Genomic DNA, 19,743 nt, shown 5'->3' with positions numbered 1-19,743 from the left:
TTGCAAGGTATGCAACACCACCTTCACTCCAAGGGTGAGGAAACAAGTCTCAGAAGGCTAAATAATTTTCTGCCCAGCTATTAAGTGGCAGAATTGAGAGATCCCAATCTCAAGTCTCTTATCACCTCTAATCCCATCACTTAATACTAGAGTGTACCTATTTTTTAACACTTGAAAATCTGAAAACAACTCAAATACCCAAGAGGAGAATGTTTAAGCAATCTTTAGCACATTTGTGGCATGAAATGCTACATGTGGTCTCTGATGATATGGACAAAAACAGCAACAAGAGATACAAAACATTATGCTTAGAATTTTAAAGAATATTTAAGAGTAACTAAAAATGCTCATGAAATAAATGAGAGGAAAAAGCAGAATTTATACATATATATAAACTGCAGGCTTTTTAAAAAAAACCCAGTTACACACAGGAAAATATAAAGAGTCTCTATTTTCTGTAAGCAGGTATATATTATTTTTTGTTGTTAGAAAAAAGTAGGCCAACAAATGACAATTATGTAAAAATGGCAAAGATCAGAATTACTGAGATATGTTTGCTTTGCTATACTAAAATAAACCTCAATTTGTGTGTTTAAATTATACTTCTCCAGGTCTTGAGGAAAGTACAAGTTACTAATGACATTGTTCTTTTACTACTCCCTGCTGTATGTTTTTTGTTTTAACTTTTTTTTACTTTTTACAGAAGCTTAATAAAGCTAGCTTATAAAAGAGTCAGCTAAAAGGCCAGGTGTGGTGGCTTACGCCTGTAATCCTAGTACTTTAGGAGGTTGAGGTGGGAGGATTGCTGGAGGCCTGGAGTTCAAAACCAGCCTGGCAACATAATGAAACTTCGCCTCTACACACACACACACACACAAAAATTAGTTAGGTGGGGTGGTGTGTCCCCGTAGTCCCAGCTGCTTTGGAGGCTAAGGTGGAAGGATCGCCTGAGCCCGGAAGCTGGAGATTTTAGTGAACCATAAACATGCAACTGCACTCCAGCCTGATTGACAGAGTGAGACTCCAGTTCAAAAATAAACAAACCTATGTTAAGTAAATTAAAGGACTTAAAAGCCGTATCAAACCCATTCTGAATTATTGAAGTTCAAAATAAACTTTGAAACAGGAAAACTTTAAATTTTACTACTAAAAAACTCAATTTGTTTGTGTTTTGTTGTTTTCTCTTTTTTTGAGGGGATAAATCCTCTGTAACTACAAATTATTTTGGTGGTTTTATATCAAGTCAAATTAAGTAGTGTTTTTAAACAATCAAATTTTTAAGCTGAAAAATCTCAATGAGATAAAAATAATGTTTTGAATAGAAAGAAGAGTACCTTTTTCTTTCCTTGGAATTTTTGATGCAGGAGAACGTAACAAAGTTTCATTTTTTGGTTCAGAAAAATCTGGCAACAAGATGGCTTTGCTAGATCTAGTCCTTGTGCTACGGGATGATTTAGTAAAAGAAGTTGTGGCAAGCAATCTTTCTTCTTGGCCACTTGATTCTTTGTGCGTCACTTCATCTGTGCATTCTTCTGAGTGTAATCTATGTTTTTGGCTTTGATTTTCATTTTTTTCTGAAAGTTTTTTCTTAGAGTTTATCACCATAGAAAGTTCCTCGTTTGGCACTAAAATAGATTTTTCTAAAGCTGGTTTTCCAATGCTAATATTCTTGCTTTTAGCTGGGGTATTTCTTGTAGATCTCCTCTGGATGCTGAGCACTTTCTTATGACTTTTCTCTTCCTCAACAGCCTTGGATTCTACATTGTCAGATGGGTGTGTTTTTCTTGGTCTACCACGTTTCCTAGGTATAGCAGGCATATCAAATTCTGCCTGAAGAGTAAAGTGGGATGAGTCAAGTTTAGAGTCTTCTATTACACTTGATGCACTCACCTCTTTCTCAATGACCTTTCTTGTACGTCGAATAGGTGGCTGCTGGTCACTGGATTTCTCATATTGTTTATATCCTTTATTTTCAGACACTTCTAAATTAGCACTTCTCAATTTTCTGATAGTTCTGTTAGGACTTGCTACTTTACTAACTTTTAGATCATTTACAATTTCAATACTTTCCTTATTTTCTACAGACTTTTTAATTCTTCTAGGAGTCTTTTTTGTAACAGGTGAAAGTGTAACTTCTTTTTTAAAAGATGTTTCTTCAACTGCTGGTTCCAACAGCTGAGATGATTTTGACCTTTTAAGTTTCTTACCTGTAGGAACCTGTAATTCTTGCTCCATAGAATTAATATTTTTGGATATGTCTTGATTTATTTCTTTTTGTCTCCTTCCTCTCCTAGGAGTAACAGAATTTTGAAGCATTTGCTGTTTCTGAGATATTCCTTCAATATCTGAATAGGCACTTTCAGAAGTCTCAGAAATTTCTTTTGCTTTTTTAGTTTTCTTCTTCCTCAGCATCTTAGTAGCAACAACTGACTCTTCCTGTTGTGCTGATTTGATATTTAGGTTTTGGATGCGTTGTCCTCTCTTGCGAGTTCTGGAGGAAACCATATCATCAACCTGGCATGACACTGTGCTTGTTTCCTGAACAGTCTTAGATGTAGATCTGACTAATTTGCTGGAACGCATTACCTTTTGGCTTATTAAAGGTATATTTTCATGAACAGACTGTTCCATTGTATCTGAAGTAATTTCTTTACTTCGTGTGTCTTTAATTACATCTAATAGATTTTCGGCAATTGCTACTTTTATTGGTTCAGGCACATATGGTAAAGTCTCTACCTTCTGGGACTCTTGATCACTTGTTATGATAGCCGGCAAATTTGCAGCAAGTCCATAATTATCATTTTCTCCACTCTCCACAAGTTCTTCCTCAGTTGCTGTGCTAGCTGCTTTAGGTAACACATTAGATGATGTGGAATCACCTGCCTCAACTTCTCCTTCTTCACCTTCCAGTATCAAGGTAAAGTTACTCTGAGTCACAAAAAGTTCCCCATCTATTTCAGCAATGTCACATTCAGCAGCATCTTTACCACTGGGCAAGTCACAAAACTGTTGCTCAATGGCAGCAAAATTATATTCATTAAATGAAATATTCTGAGCTGCTTCTCCTGAATCTTGAGCTTCAAGCTTTTCATGTTGAATCACCTAAAATGAATTAAAGATAAGAGATTGGTTAAAGAATTTTAATATATATTTTAACGTGAAACATGTAAATTTTTAATGACCATCTGACCCTTGGTTATGTGCACTTTAAAACGTAAACTACATTAAATATGGTATACACTTATGGGTTTACTTTACAAAATATTCATTTAATCAATCAGACTTTCTTATTCAGTCAAAAGAACTAGACAGAAAAAGATTTTGAGATATCACTGAAATTTAACTAGAAATTCCACATTTCTCTGGCTAAAAAGACAGTCTTAACAAAACCTTGAAATTACTATGACACTAACAGTTGTATAAGGATTTATTCTATTCTTACCCAAGGAAAAAAAAATTAACTGGAGAAAAAGAAACAACCCCAAAATTGTGTTTTAATGATATTCCCCAAATTACCTAACTATCCACACTTTTCTAAATAGCACGATCCCCATAAGGTTGAAGAACAATTCACCTACATAAGCTCCCTTGGGCTAGACTCAATCCTCTTCCCTTTGCTGGGGCTGCATAAACCATGAAATTCCTAAGGCTTTCAAGTTCAGTACCTCTCCTGCAAGGGTTTGGTGGAAGAAGGAATGGTCCTTGCATTTACCTTTTGGTAAGGGAAGGGGAGAAAAAGGAGGAGGTAGAAAGTAACAGAGAGATCTCCTGACCAAGAAGGTAGAACATTACCACCCACCTAGACAACGACATTTTCCCACTCCCCAAACATTCAATGAGATGAAAGATTGGAAATAACCTAGAAATGAGGATTCCCACTTATAACACGCCCACAGTTTTTGTTACCAACCAACAGAAGGAATAGGAAACTTTACCATCTGTTTTGCAGTGAGACTACTCATTAAGATGAATATGGATAATGAAAACATTTTTATGAGTTAAGAAACTTCCTAAATTCTAAGCAATCAGATTTCTACAAATAATTAGATGACTTGGTTTTTCATCTTAAATTTACTTATTATATAAAAGTTTCCTGTTAATAATAAAATATTTGGTAGAATTTTTAATCCTTTGCACTCGGAGACATGTCATGGATCATCTACCAGCAACTAGACTGTACTTTTTAACAAAATAGCGAAAAACTTCATATCAAAAGTATAGCAGAGGAACCAATTATTTTATTGTAATGGTATTTGGTTTATAATGGAATTTTGGACATTGAAGAACTTATTTATGACAAAAAACCCAAAATGTTATATTTTTCTGACGTGGTAACGTGTGAAACAGTCACCAATATGCACCGCAGGTTCACTGACACATGTTGTGCAATAGGAATTTGTTTGACATCTTCCACCCAGTGTTTTTCTATTTGAGCAGATAGTGCAGTCTTGTTTTCTTCCTCCCACATTAATAATATGTTATTTATTGTCCAGTCGGTGTACCACTATGAAAACATTTCACACATTCTCTATGTAATGCCAGCTGATATTTCTTTACATATACCTCAGTATATATTCCATCTCTTTATTTGCCTTTTTGTGCAATTTGAATGGAAAACATCAAGGAAACATACATTTAAAAAATATTTGCACTGGTATAATAATCATCAGCAATCTCTTTATGGCCCCTGAGAGGGGACATCCAAGTACAAAGGATTAAAAAACCATAAGTCACATTAAGTACCAATCCACAAACAAAAAAGCACCTTTCTGGAATGTATAAAAGTTCAGCACCAGCCAGTTGAATATTATTCTCTCACAAGAATTTGCATGGGGAAAAAAATCCTGTTTAACTGTATCCACATATTTTCAAATACATGCTTTAAATTGCCTGTATGTCATACCTGTCTCTGGAGTAATCATTATCTGTTTTCTTATGATTAAAAAACTTTTCATTTGAACTAAATATGCAAAAATTAAATTGCTAAAACTGTGGGCTTTTTTAACACAGTCTTTTGGCGCTCATGAAAACCTACTTACATTTACTTATTTATTTATCCATTCATCCATTCATTCATTCATTGACAGGGTCTTTTGCTATGCTACTCAGGTTGGTCTCAAATTCTTGAGTTCAGGCAATCCTCCCACTTCAGTCTCCCCAGTAGCAGGGACTACAAGCGTGTGCCACCACACCAAGCTTTAAAGTCACTCTTTTAAAAGATGTGCTTTTATACTCCACAAATACTTATATGCTAGATTTTTTAAACCCAAATTTTTATAGTTTATATAGCAGTCAAATAAATGGATACATCAGGTGTGAACTATTTTATCTTTACACCTAACTAAACTAAAACTGAAAGACTGACAAAGAAGTAAAAAAAAATTGATTTTTTTACATGAATTTCTTGAGCATCAGGAGCACTGTCAGAAATTGGAGGCTTTTCTTCTGGTAAGTCAACACTTTCGCTTAGTAAATCAACTTCTATTTCCTGATCTTCTTTTAAGTGTAGTGCTGCTTCCAGGTCAAGCTTATGGTCGGAGTTAATAGGACCTTCAGGAATAGGGAGCCCAGAGTTTCCACTATTACCAAGGACACTGGCCATAGCTGAAACAAAAATGAGAGTTAATCTTTTATATTTTAAACAGAAAAATAGATCTACACACAATTAAAGAAGCAAACAGAAAGGGAAAAGCTATATTGCCCTTGAGCATATTATCTTAATAGATTATCAAAAAGCTAGAAAAAGCTTGAAAGTTTAACATCTTAGACAATACATATTTGTTTTCCATCAAGATAAAACACAGAAGATAAATTCCACATTTATAAAAACTGCCAGTAGGCTGGGTGCAGTGGCTTACACCTGTTATCCCAGCACTCTGGGAGGCAGAAAGATTGCTCGAGGCCAGGAGTTCAAGATCAGCCTGGGCAACATAATGAGACATTACCTCTACAAAAAAAAAAACAAAAAAAAACACTAGCCAGTGTGTCAGCAAGGACCTATACACCAAGCTACTCTGGAGGATGAAACAGGAGGATCACTTGAGCCTAAGAGGATCACTTGAGCCTAAGAGCTCAATGTTACAGTGAGCTATGACTATGCCACTCATTCCAGCCTGGTTGAGCCTGGTTGACAGAATAAGACCTTGCCTCAAAAAATAAATCAATTAATTAAATTAAAATTTTTAAAATTGATTTTTCTCAACTGGAATATAACTGCTGCCCTTACCATGAAACTTTAAAATGACAAACTATACTGAAGAAGTTCAGGTATTTGTTCCTTATTAGTCTGAAAACTGCATATACCAGGTAACTACTACACGACCGGTTATCACTGTTGACCCATTGTAGAATTACAAGAGAGACATGAAGTCTGGGTTTTGATCTAAGAAAAAGAATGAATCTCTCTTTTTTGGCAGAAAGCATTTCAAATGGATACAAATGCACTCTACCACTTTAAAAAAAAAAATCCAGGGGCTCACTTAAAAAAATTTCTTTCATCTTCCTCTTTGTCAAAGTTTAATATTATTAGTAGTCATAGCTCATAGGAAAAAATATTTCCACACTTACAGATAACAGGGCTATTATCCCTAATACGCAAATACCAATAAAACACAAATGAAAAATGTTTTCCACCTGTCAGTTTGGCAAGGAAAAATGGCACTTTACTTTCCATTCATCAACAGGAACATGAAAATGCTATACAACCTTTACCGTAGACAACAATAAAATATTAAAAATCAGTGCATACTCCTTGACTCAGCAAGTCTACATTTAGGAATCTACCCAACAGAAATACTGACATAGAATATGCAAAAACAAGAATATTCATTGCAGAAATGAAGTAGCAAACCAAAAAACAAACAAGAATGGTGTATATATATGTGTGTGTGTATATATATAAATAAAATTAATTAGTTAAGCATATATATATGTTAATTAGTTAAGTGTATATATATATAATTAACTAGTTAAGCATACCATAGAGTATCCACACTGTTAGAGTCATTAAAAACAATAGGATCAATCTGTATTACTGACATAGAAGAATGTCTTAAAGTATATTAAGAAAATTGCTTTTTGGTGGCTCAGCCTGTAATCCCAGCACTTTGGGAGGCTGAGGCGAGAGTACTGCCTGAGCCTGTGGGTTTGAGACCCACCCGGGCAACTTGGCAAGACCTGTCTCTAAAATAAATAAAAAATTAGCTGGGCATGGTAGCACACGCCTGTAGTTCCAGCTACTTGGAAGGCAGAGGTGGAAGTGGAAGGATCACAGGAGCCCAGCAGGTTGAGGCTGCAGTGGCCGGGAGAGTGCACTGTCCTCCAGCCTGGGTGACAGAGTGAGACTTCAACTCAAAAAAAAAAAAAAAAGAAAATTGTTTTTTTTTGGATAATACATGTACTAGTAATATAATGTTTATAATAATCAGCATTTATTAAACTTCAGGAGTCAAGCAATGTTCTAAACATGTTACATGAACTGACTTAATCTTTACTACGCTATGAAATGGGCATTATTACTATTCCCATTGAAACTATTAATATTTTACCAACAAAAAAAGAGAGGAATAGCCCAGTCTTACAGTTAATAAATGAAGAACTGGGTTATGAATCCAATCAATCTGGTTCAAGTCCCTGTGCTCTCTAGCCACCATATTATCTCCTTTTTAAAACACATAGGGATAACCAGGTTTTTACTTTACATGTTAGACAATTCTCTCTGGATTATTTTGTAATAAGCATATATTACATTTTTAATCAGGGGGTAAAAATCAAACTGCTTTAAGCTTGTGCTAAGCTCCATTCATAATATGATAGGCACAAAGCCACCACAGTTAAGACACGGGCTCTGGCTGAGCACAGTGGCTTAAGCCTATAATCCCAGCACTTTGGGAGGCCGAGGCGAATGGATTGCCCGAACCCATGGGGTCGAGACCAGCCTGGGCGACATGGTGAGACCTCATTGCTATAATTAAAAAAAAAAAATTAGCTGAATGTGGTAGTGTGCGCCTGTAGTTCCAGCTACTTGGAAGGATCACCAGAGCTCAGCAGGGCGATGCTGGGGTGGCCACCATGAGTGTGCCACTGCACTCCAGCCTGGGCGACGGAGTTAAGACTCCAACTCAAAAAATAAAACAAAACAAAAAGAAAAGAACATGGGCTCTAGCATCAGATAACTATGTCATAGTGTAGTGTGGGGAGGATTAAATGAGTTAATGTATGTGAAATGCTTAGACAAATTCTGGGCATAGACATTCAAGGTGTCCGCTTCTCCTAAACTCAACTGCAAGCTCACTGAGGAAAATGTATCTTCTTCATCTCTGTATAGCCAGAACCTAAGAAGAGGCACTCAAAAAAATTTTCTCATTGGATAAAAAAATTAAATAAATTCCATATATTTGTTAACTTCCCTGGAGTAAATTCAGTCATTTATGATTGTTTTCTAATAATGAAGAGCCAACCTTGGCCTTAAGTTATCACAACCACAGAATAAAAATGAAAGTTGTCCTACGTAAGCATCTGAGTCCAAGATCAAATAGCAGGTATACAGTCTGGCTGTGGACTAGTAATTTACTTTACTTTTTTCATGTTACAAAGGAAAATATATCCACAAAAACTATTCTAAGACTTTCATCCTTAAAGAGTCACAGAACGCCTTATAAACAACCCATTGTTTTGATAGCTGATACATCTCCTGAGAACACTTTTATGCCAGGAAAGTTGACCAGAGAGAAGAACTGAGAATTAAAAAAAATCTGAATAAAAGATTATTTTGTTCTAAGAATAAAAAACTCTTTACCCAAAACACCAAAATGAAATAATCCTGAAGTCAAAATAATACGTACATTTATTGTTATCCAATCTAACTGCAGAGGTGCAGGTTTCAGCAGATATCAGTCCTTCATCCAACTCTGGTAACCTGAGCTTCATGGTGGGGATTTTTCTTTAGAAATATAAATATATACTTTAGTAATCATATATATATAAATAAATATATACTTTAGAGAAAAATAAATATATACTTTAGACGATCCTATCTACTCTGACCTGCTTTAGTCCCACTGCCTGTCATTTTGTTTATGAAAACTGAGGGTCAGAGAGATCAACACCATTCAAGTTCATTCTGAACAATAATACAACATTTACAAGTGAATTTAGAAATAATGCTGTACTTGTTTTTCCTATTTTCTAATATTTGACTTTTCTGGGTAACAATGGCATGGACTTAAAAGTACAAAAAAATTATTTTTAAATGTCTATCAGTACAAATTATACTTAAGCCAATTTTGCATAGTCTGTGACTGTATTCTTCAAATAAGTCTGTCAAATATTAAAGAATATTTTCCATGTACTCAGCAGAAGCAAAGTTCAGTATTTTAATGCCAACTGGGAAGAGTATGATAAATGACTCCAAATGGGAAACCAATTGGAACTGTATTAATCCACATGATGAAAATAAATTCTGAGCTGGGTTCGGTGGCTCAGCCTGTAATCCCAGCACTTTGGGAGGCTGAGGTGAGAGGATTGCCTGAGCCCGCAGGTTTGAGACCCGACTAGGCAACTTGGCAAGACCACATCTCTACAATAAAAAAAAAAAAAAAAAAAAAAAATTAGCCGGATGTGGTAGCACGCGCCTGTAGTTCCAGCTACTTGGAAGGCTGAGGCGGAAGGATCGCCGGAGCCCAGCAGGTTGAGGCTGGAGTGGCCGGGAGCGGCCACGGCACTCCAGTCTGAGTGACAGAGTGAGACTCCAACTCAAACAAAAAACAAAAACAAAAACAAAAGAAAATAAATTCTGGAATATGCTGACAGTGGTCCTTCCCTATTCTAAGCTGGCCTTTCTCAAAACACAACTTAAGGATGGGGATGTTTGAAAATAGAAACAATAGTATTTTTAAGTAAATTCAAGACAAAGCAGGTATCTGATATATAGACATTTATTTATAACCTTTTATAAGAAATCTCAGTCACATTTATAATAATAACTGAGAACCAATGACAAATTTTCACAAAATATCAAATAAGCATATATTTAAAAAATAACTAGTTTGCCAAGATAGTGAATATTTCACTTAGATTCTCACTGGTGACTACAAAGTTTCTTCTCATGTGATTGCTCTGTGATTATTACAATTACCAATCAAACCCATCGCAATAAATAACATTCACTTGCATTAGTCAAAAAACATTAGAAGACAATAATTTTGAATAATTCTTCCATATTGGTTTCTCCCACTTTTCCCATGAATGTCTGGCAAACTTTCCAGCTAATCTAGATTTCTCAGAAGTGAAGCACATGATTCAATAATTGTAAAGAAATGACTATAATGATATTGAATTTTGTAGCTGGTTTGAACAATCACTTTCATTATTTATCAAGCAATGAACCATTTACGATGTCTTATGTAGATTAATCTTACTACTTCTTGAAACTGTCACTTTTTTGTATCCTCTACTCAATGTCATTTTTTTGTATCCTCTACAATGTTACTCAAAGTGTTGATGTGCAATCGATGTCCAGTTTTGCCATGAGATAAAAAACTTTTGCCAGAAGGTGAATTAATTACTTTACTAACCATACTGTTAAGTTGAGCTGATTTTCAGTATAGGAAGAAGTGCGCTGATTTATATTCCAATGCAAGTTATTTATCTTGTTGCAGACCATAAACAGACTCTCAAAAATCTGCCTGGTCATGCTTTGAATAGCACTGCCCTATATCATCTAAGTAGATTGCTGCTTCTTCGTACAAAGTGTCAATAAAATTTGAAAGTATCTTTCAACTAGTCATTAAAAAACAAAAACTTAGCTATAGTCTTATATGACAAATGGTAGGAAAGAAACTGTCTCTGAGTCACCTCCCCTAGACTTCATTTTGTTATTATTATTATTCCGCCCAGGCTGGAGTGCAGTGGCAAGCACACGGCCACTGCAGCCTTGACCTGCTGGGCTCAGGCAATCCCTCCACCTCAGCCTTCCAAGTAGCTGGAACTATAGGCATGTGCCACCATGCCCAGCTAATTTTTTGATTTATTGTAGAGATGAGGTCTTGCCAGTTTGCCCAGGCTGGTCTCAAACCCCTGGACTCAGGCAATCCTCTCGTCTATGCCTCCCGAAGTGCTGGGATTACAGGCGTGAACCACTGTGCCCAGCTTCACTTTGGTCCTACAGGAGTTCTGTGCCTGATCATCCTGAAACCACTGAAAAGGAAAGGCCAGGAAGGAATGCATAGCTATGAGCAAAACTTTTTGTCATCAACACATAGAATTTCCAAAGAATAAGAGTTCTGTCTCAATTCACCATGTCTCTGTATATTCTGGAACTATCTAGTAACGTTGTTAAGATTTTGTGGTAACTACTGAATTATGGTAGTGAATAACACAATTATACAACTAAACTTCTTTTAAAACAGTCAACATTACCAAAATGGAGAGGTCAAAGGTTTAAATGAGATCTAATACACATAGAATATTTTACTTCCAGTTCACAATTTCATTAAACTTATTTTTAAAAGGATTTGAATTTTTCTCCATAAACTTACCCTTCATAGATTGGTGGTACACAAAGAGAAGTTTCAACTCTTTGAACGGAGCTTAAGTGATTTAATTCTGAAAATGTCGCCTCTGCAACTAAAAGATCCTTTGCTTCTGTGTCTTCTAAAGGGTCTATAAACCATACAGATAAGAGTATTATTTTTGCTAAATGTTCAGTGATTATTTATAGTCTTGGACTATTACTTTTAAAAAATGTATTATCTGTGCTACTTTCTTTCAGAGTTGTGGGGTACAAGTGAGGATTTATTACATACAGGTAAAGCTTGGGTTCTAGCTAGCCAGATGTTGGGTCTACTAAGACTTCTTTCTTTTTTTTTTTTTTGAGTTGAAGTCTCACTCCATCACCCTAGCTAGAGTGCGGTGGCACGCTCATGGCCACCCAGTGTCAACCTGCTGTGCTCTGGAGATCCTTCTGCCTCAGCCTTCCAAGTAGCCGGAACCAGGGTGTGTGCTATCATGCCCTGCTAATTTTTTATTTATTGTAGAGACAAGGTCTCACCAAGTTGCCCGGGCTGGTCTTAAACTTGCAGGCTCAGGCAATCCACCTGCCTCAGCCTCTCAAAGTGCTGGGATTACAGGCTGAGTCACTGAGCCTGGTCAATACTTCCTTATTCTCTCAGTCTAGCTCAAGAGCCCTACTAATCTCCCACTTCTCACTTTGGGTTTAACGTGCACTAATTCAAGTATATGTACTACCTCACTTAATGCTCAATATCCAAAGAAGTAGATGAGAAAATCGAAGCCTAAGGTTAGACTGCTTACCCGATCACAAAGCCTACTTAGTAAATAGCTGAGTGAGGATTAAATTTAGCCTGTTTCACTCTAGAGTTTTGTGCTATATGATAACCACCCCCAAAACATAAAGATTTCTATTTGAGATTAATATTATAAGAATAATAAAGATACTGCCATGAACAGTATCATCTAATATTTACCATTTAAATATTTTAGTAGAAATGGCACATCAAAAGAACAATGTAAATTTCTAGACATGTGCTATTTATGAGCATAGTCCTAAAGTTCCTAGAGCAATTAATAACACCTATGGCTTCTAAATAAAGATATCATAGTCCAAACTTCAGTGAACTCACATATTAAGAAATCTTAGTTCACATAAAGAAAAGATAAATATTTAAGGCAGTGATTTATCTCAATAACTCTGATTTGATCTCAGCATATTAAATGAATGTACCAAATTATCACATGTACCCTGAAAATATGTACATCTACTATGTATCAATAAACAATTTTTCCAAAAAACAAATTTCTCACCAAAGGCGGGGGTGGATTTTAGTTCATCCTAGGCAGCAAATATTTCCCAGAAGAAACTACCTATGACATAGATTTACATAAATATGTGGTTTGACAGGTTTGAAGTTAGGAGTTATCTTTTTTTTTGATTTGGAGGCTCACTCTGTCGCCCAGACTGGAGTGCAGTGGCCGCCGCTCCCAGCCACCGCAGCCTCAACCTGCTGGGCTCCGGCAATCCTTCCACCTCAGCCTTCCGAGTAGCCGGAATTACAGGCGTGTGCCACCATGCCCGGCTAATTTTTTTATTTATTGTAGAGATGAGGTCTCGCCTGCCCAGGCGGGTCTCGAACCCGCGGGCTCAGGCAATCCACTTACCTCAGCCTCCCAAAGGCGCGGGATTACGGGCTGAGCCACCGAGCCCGGCTAGGAGTCATCTTTAAATAAACTTGGTAAAACTGTGGTGAGGGGGTGTTGCAAAACACAAAAATAGGCTTGGTTTTCTAATCTACCAATTCTAGATCAAGTCTTTCCCCTTAGGGGTGTTTCCCTAGCCTCTCCTATGCCTCTCAACATGGCATTAACCAGGCTGCATTGCTTGTGTGTGGGCAGGTGCCATGTCTACTTTACTCACTGATCTTCAACAACCAGTACACAGAGGGGAAGCTAAATTAGAGGATATACATTAGGATATACAAACATTTTTTTGATAGGTCGATGAAAATAAAGACAAACTCATGGGCCATTGGACATTTATTTTGATTGTCCAGTGACTATTTTGGAGGTAGGAATGGAGAGTAGAATGAAATTCCTGGTTTCTGAGCACATTTCTAGAGAGTTGACTTTGCTGTGTAAGTTAAAAATTACAGCCGGGCACAGTGGCTCAAGCTTGTGATCCCAGCACTTTGGGAGGCTGAGGTGAGGGGACTGCCTGAGCCCACAGGTTCAAGAACAGCCCGGGCAATTTGGCGAGACCTCATCTGTACAGTACATCAAAAAAATAAAAAAACTGGGTGTAGTAGTGCATGCCAGTAGTTCTGGCTACTTGGAAGGCTGAGGTGGAAGGATCGCTGGAGCCCAGCAGGTCGACGCTGGGGTGGCTGTGAGCATACCACTGCACTCCAGCATGGGCGACAGAGTGAGACTCCAACTCAACAACAAAAAAATTACAGTAACAATTTAGTATGTAAAGTTAATACTATTTCTTATAGCTACTGGAAGGTCTTTCAAGTCAGGTTATGGCATCTTACATTTCCTTCCTTAAACAATACTGTTCTTTTCTAAATTTCATGGCAAAATAAGAAAAGTAAAACACATTAAGTTCTCCCTTCAAATCTCATACCCATTTATGAAAAACTGTTAAGCCATACTTGCAAGCTGAAAGAAGAACATTTGTGCACGATGTTTGGGAACTGGTCTACTGTAAGCATGTAATAATTACTTAATCCTGATGGTTTTTCTTATGGTGAAAAAAATGCTATTAAAATTTTTACTGGCCAGGCTCAGTGGCTCAGCCTGTAGTCCTAGCACTTTGAGAGGCTGAGGCAAGTGGACTGCCTGAGCCTGCAGGTTCAAGATCAGCCCAGGCAACCTGGCGAGACCATGTCTCTACAATAAATATAAAAAATCAGCAGGGCGTGGTGGTGTGTGTCCCTATAGTTACGGCTACTTGGAAGACTGAAGCAGAAGGATCGCTGGAGCCCACCAGGTCGATGCTGGGGTGGCCATGAGCATGCTGTTGCACTCCAGCCTGGGCCACAGAGTGAGATTCCAACTCAAATGAAAACAAGTAATAAATTTTACTGAGGAAAATTAACAGCAATTTTGAGTATTTGGAAATGAGTTCTTACCCATTTGTTTCTCTGAAGGAGTTACTTTTAACTCAAACACATCTTCATCACTGACTTTTTCAGTCTGTTCAGTTAAATTATTATCTAGCTCAGTGGAAGAACTTGCTGGTTTAGAGTCTGCAAGAAGAATATCTTCAAAATCTCCCGAGGACAGTGCATCCTGATATTCTAAAGAAGTCTGGTCTGATCTGAAAGAAGCATTGCTGTTTTCTTTGCTCACATCCAGTTTCTCCAAACTTTCTGAGGGTGTATTCTGTGACCTCAGATTCATTCCTTGGTGGTCCTTTTCAGGGCTGTTCAGGGAAAAAGACGTGGTCTTATCTTTATTCTTCAGGCATTCAGTTTCTGCTGGAACGTCACATTTTTGAAAAGGTATAGTAACAGACACTTTGGCTTTGCTATCATCTGAAGCCTGTTAAGTAAGATTTTCAAAAGAAAAAAATTAAGCAGTATCACTTAAGTATCACTGTCTAGTCCTAAGCTACCATCCCAATCATGACCACACCCTTTTTTCCATGCTCTGTTTCTCTAAACTCTTTCCTTAATCAAAATTCACTTATTCCAAATCTATTCTCTTCAGATAATTAAAGTTAATGGTGGTTTATGTTTCCATAATTGGTAATATATTGTTTTCAGAAGACTAAAATGTAGAATAGGCTAGATGACCAATAATCACCAAGATTCCTATTAACCTAAATGGAGCTCTAAAGACGTACCTCCACCCTCAATAAACCACCAGTTAGGAACTTAATAAAAGGTCAAACAAACACACACATGGACTAGGAATTAGGATGTCTGAATTCTAGTCTCATTTCTACCACCAAATATCTAATTGACTGCAGGCAACCTACTTGGTGCTTCCTTTCTGAGCCCTATTTTCTTTATCTGTAAAATGGTGGGTTTGGCTTAGCAACAAATGGTCCTGGCTTTTCATTCAGAACTAATCTTTTCTGATTTCATGACTATCTGCAAGACTGTAATAAAAGAAATGTATAGTAACATTGTCATCATCAAACTTACACCAGCAGTCTGTTCTGTGTTCATGTCTTCTTCCACAAATGAAATTCTACCCTCTTTAAGTCGTAAAGGAGGAGTAAGAGACCTTCTGGGTGATAGAGAGGGTGACTCTGAAGGTGCTATTCGAAGACCAGGCCTTAGGATGGATTGGGGAGTGAATTCAGCAAATCCAGAAGACGTAACTGACATAGCCAAACTCTTAGCTTTCTATGACAAAGAAAAATTAAAATTATACAATTAGTATTTGTAAAAGGTGCTTACATAAAAACAGACTGAGTCATTGGAGTCACAACAGTAATTGTATTCTCATCTCCAATAAATATATGATTAGAAATTTTTATTCCAGATTACTGGAAAGAAAATTTCAAAATTCTACCAGTAATTGCTATGTTAAGGCTGAAAAAAGTAAAATTGCAGCCAGGCAAGTAGTTCGTGTATGTTAATTAATCACATCACATTGGGGCTGAGGTGAGAGGATTGCCTGAGCTCAGGAGTTTGAAGCCAGCCTGGGCAACATGGTGAGACTTCTCTTTAATTAAAAAAAAAAATTAGGTGTGGTGGCATGTGCTTATAGTCCCAGCTACTTGGAAGGCTGAGGTGGAAGGATCGATTGAGCCCAGCAGACACTATGGTGGCTGTCAGCACAGCACCGCACTCTAGCCTGGATGACTCTAAATAAATAAATAAATAAATCAAAATAAAGTGCTAATTAGTAAAATAAGTTATTTAACACATATTTATCAATGACTCAAATAATAACCAAATTACTTATTAGAAACCTCTGAAGTTTTAGTATAATGAATGAAAATTTAAAATTAGCATGTACATTATTTAGTAGAAAGAATTTCTTCACTTGTCCTCTCAAGAACTAGTAAACAGATCATTGAATCCCACTAAATTAATGAATTCTGTTAGACATGCTACAAGATTATGACAATTCTTTTTTCAAGACTATTTGGCAGCATGTACAAATTATTTCCCGATTTCTTTCATTTGAACCTAGCTGTAAAGAATACAAAACCTGATAGTTTTTTGATAATAAAAATAAGTTTAAGATACTACACTGAATATTAAATTGGAGGAACCTAATAATCTCATCCAGCCTGTTTTCAACTTCTTTTAATAATTATTTTTAGGCCAGGTTCGGTGGCTCAGCCTGTAATCCCAGCACTTTGGGAGGCCGGGGTGAGTGGATTGCCTGAGTCCATGGGTTCAAGACCAGCCAGGGCAACTTGGTGAGCCTTCGTCTCGACAATAAATAAAAAATTAGCCAGGCATGGTAGTGCGTGCCTATAGTTCTGGCTGCTTGGAAGGTTGGAGCAGAAGGATTGCCAGAGCCCAGCAGGTTGATGCTGGGGTGGCCATGAACGTGCATGCCACTGCACTCCAGTCTGGGTAACGGAGTGAGACTCCAACTCAAAATAATAATAATAATTACTATCATTATTTCAGAAATAACATTTATCGAGGTACCTTTTGTTCAACATGAAAAATAAGTACTCTCTAGTTTCACCATAAGTGTTGGATATCTAGAACAGAGAACCCAGAAAACTTTTTTTTTTTTTTACATTAAAAAAAGGAAGAATGCTTCCAGCATTCAATACAGAACATTGACCAAGTAGAGGAATATGCAAAAATACTTTGAAAATGGGAGGGTAAAAGACCACTGCTACCAGTCATCACAAGTTTAGGGTTGTGGTTTCCCAGCTAGTAAGTTACAATAGGGGGGTAAGCAGAGGAAAAAAAGCAATTTTAAGGATAAACCAATAGTGGGAAGGAGTAACAAATAATAGTTATATCAAGAGTCAGAAAATTTAAATGAATAAAAATAAACCTAAGAACAAAAAAGTATTTCATAGAAGGAAGAAATAACAGCATAAAGGTACCAGCAATGAAGTTTACATAAAAAATAAAAACAAACTCAACAACTTTAAACCATTTACAAAAGACAAAGTCAAATTTATAATAACCAGAGCATCCCTTGCATTACATTCAAGACAACAGTGTGACTGTAACTTTAAGCAGGAAGGGGTAAATTTAATCAACTCTGTTTTTAGAAAATGTAAAGATATGACAAGCATTTTGGAAGGATATCCATGAAAAATAAAAATATAAAAAATGCTTAAAGCATTTCCCAGCATTCCCCAGAGACATCAGTTATAAACAGCCTATTTTCTCCTTGCTACTTGAAAAATAAGAACTCCTTAGTTTCATTATGAATGCTAGATATGTAATACTAACCTTAACTACAAGAGGAGTTTCAAGTAAATCTAATTCTGATGCCCTGGAGGTGTTTTGATGCGATCTTTTAAATTGTGAATTTAAGGGCAATGAACTGGAGGCCAGATACAAAGGAGATCTTGCAGAGGTTTGCTGAATAAATCCAAAACATTCAGAAGGCAGGGGGGCAGGATGAACAACCAAATTCAGTTGTCTGTAATCAGAATATACATGTGAATAAAAGAATCCTGGTAATTTACTGTGCTATACTGAAGAAACAATAGAAATCAGCATCATACTTAATTATTCAGACTTCAATATTCACTTGTAAATATGATAACCACATGGAAATAGTATATTAATGTAATTCAAACTGCGACCATGCATTCAAAAAGTCAGAAAGTTATTAACGTGCAGTAAAAGAGAATTAAAAATTGCAGGTAACAATTGATCTTAAGAGTTATGGCCAGGTGCGCTAGCTAGCTCAAGCCTGTAATCCCAACACTGTGGGAGGTGAAGGCAAGAGGACTGCCTGAGCCCCAGGGGTTCGAGACCAGTCTGAGCAACTTGGCAAGACCTCGCCTCTACAATAAATAAATAATAAAATTAGCCAGGCATGGTGGTGCACACCTGTGGTTCCAGTTATTTGGAAGGCTGAGGAAGATCGCCTGAGCCCAGCCGACTGATGCTGGGGTGGCCGTAAGCATGCCACTACACTCCAGCCTGGGCAATGGAGTGAGTCTCTCAAAAAAAAAAAAAAGGGAAAGAAAATGAGTTCTAGTTGTCCTCCCTCTCTTTTACCAATAATTAATGAGCCCTCACTATATAAAGGCATTTGTTTTCAAATGAAGATGAACTGTTAATGATTTAAAACACTAAGGAAAACAGGACAAAGCTTCCTCAGCAATCCATCTGCTAACATTTCATCAACATGTAACATATCCTTTCTCCTGTGATATACATAATGAATATAGGTTTATTTTGTCTTTATGGTTCTGATAGTAATAAAGACTAAATTGACAAATTTTTTCCAATTAATGAGTCTGGTGACAAACAGAATCTCAAGATTTTATTACATAGTTTTCTCCACAATGTCCTAGTAGATTTTATTACAGAGTTTTCTCCACAATGTCTTAGAACCAGCTCATTTCAAATGATCTCACTGACGACTTATATTGAGCATACATAGTTCAAATAAGCTTTAAAGCTTAATTTACAGATAAATAATTTAAAATCAAAAGTAAAATGTTCAGATTATAATTTCTGGTGGGTACCTGCGCAAGTCACTACTTTGTCAATTTCCTGAAAAATTACAGATAAATAATTTAAAATCAAAAATAAAATGTTTAGATTATAATTTCTGGTGAGTACCTGCACAAATCACTACTTTGTCAATTTCCTGAAAAATGGTCTATTTTATAGTTATATCTTATAGTGACAAAATTATCTCTTTATTTACCCAAATGCCAAAGTGGCTCAGTCTAGAATAACCAGACAAGTACAGCATGCTTTTGGACCCCCAAAAAACTTCCAGTTGCTGTGGCTTCCTTGCCATTTTATCCTTTATGTTTAGATGACATTTTTGCTATTAAAGGTGGTAGACCAATACAGGTCATAGGTGCTCTAAGACCCACCCTATTGCCCAGTGGGGAAATATTTACATGAAGCATTTTTTAATATAGGGTCTTTCCACCAAATCAACACTATCCAGTCAGGCTGCTAGACATTTCTATTTTCTGTTCTCTTTTCTTTCTCTACCTCATTTGCATTAAAATTCTGAGCTTGGGCCAGGCTCTGTGGCTCAGCCTGTAATCCCACGCCTTTGGGAGGCTGAGATGAGTGGATTGCCTGAGCCCGC

The 19,743-nt window shown here is 36.7% G+C and overlaps 1 protein-coding gene across 2 annotated transcripts in view; it reads right to left on the bottom strand.

Moving 5' to 3' along the window:
• The window catches only part of AHCTF1 (AT-hook containing transcription factor 1), a 73,181-nt gene that overhangs the window by 6,706 nt on the left and 46,732 nt on the right, over positions 1-19,743 (bottom strand). For both annotated transcript variants that reach the window (XM_008070348.2, XM_021718724.1), the window contains exons 26-32: positions 17,907-18,099; positions 15,669-15,872; positions 14,649-15,060; positions 11,538-11,661; positions 8,844-8,941; positions 5,396-5,604; positions 1,335-3,102 (exon numbers count right to left, since the gene is read on the bottom strand). In XM_008070348.2, the coding sequence (XP_008068539.1) occupies positions 1,335-3,102; positions 5,396-5,604; positions 8,844-8,941; positions 11,538-11,661; positions 14,649-15,060; positions 15,669-15,872; positions 17,907-18,099 (3,008 nt within the window). The remainder of the gene's footprint in view (positions 1-1,334; positions 3,103-5,395; positions 5,605-8,843; positions 8,942-11,537; positions 11,662-14,648; positions 15,061-15,668; positions 15,873-17,906; positions 18,100-19,743) is intronic.

This window comes from Carlito syrichta, unplaced genomic scaffold (assembly GCF_000164805.1).
Source record: "Carlito syrichta isolate Samal-C Ts95f unplaced genomic scaffold, Tarsius_syrichta-2.0.1 Scaffold313361, whole genome shotgun sequence".
Taxonomy (NCBI): Eukaryota; Metazoa; Chordata; class Mammalia; order Primates; family Tarsiidae; genus Carlito; species Carlito syrichta.
The sequence above is the reverse complement of the archived record's forward strand: the minus strand, read 5'-3'. Positions and strand labels throughout refer to the sequence as shown.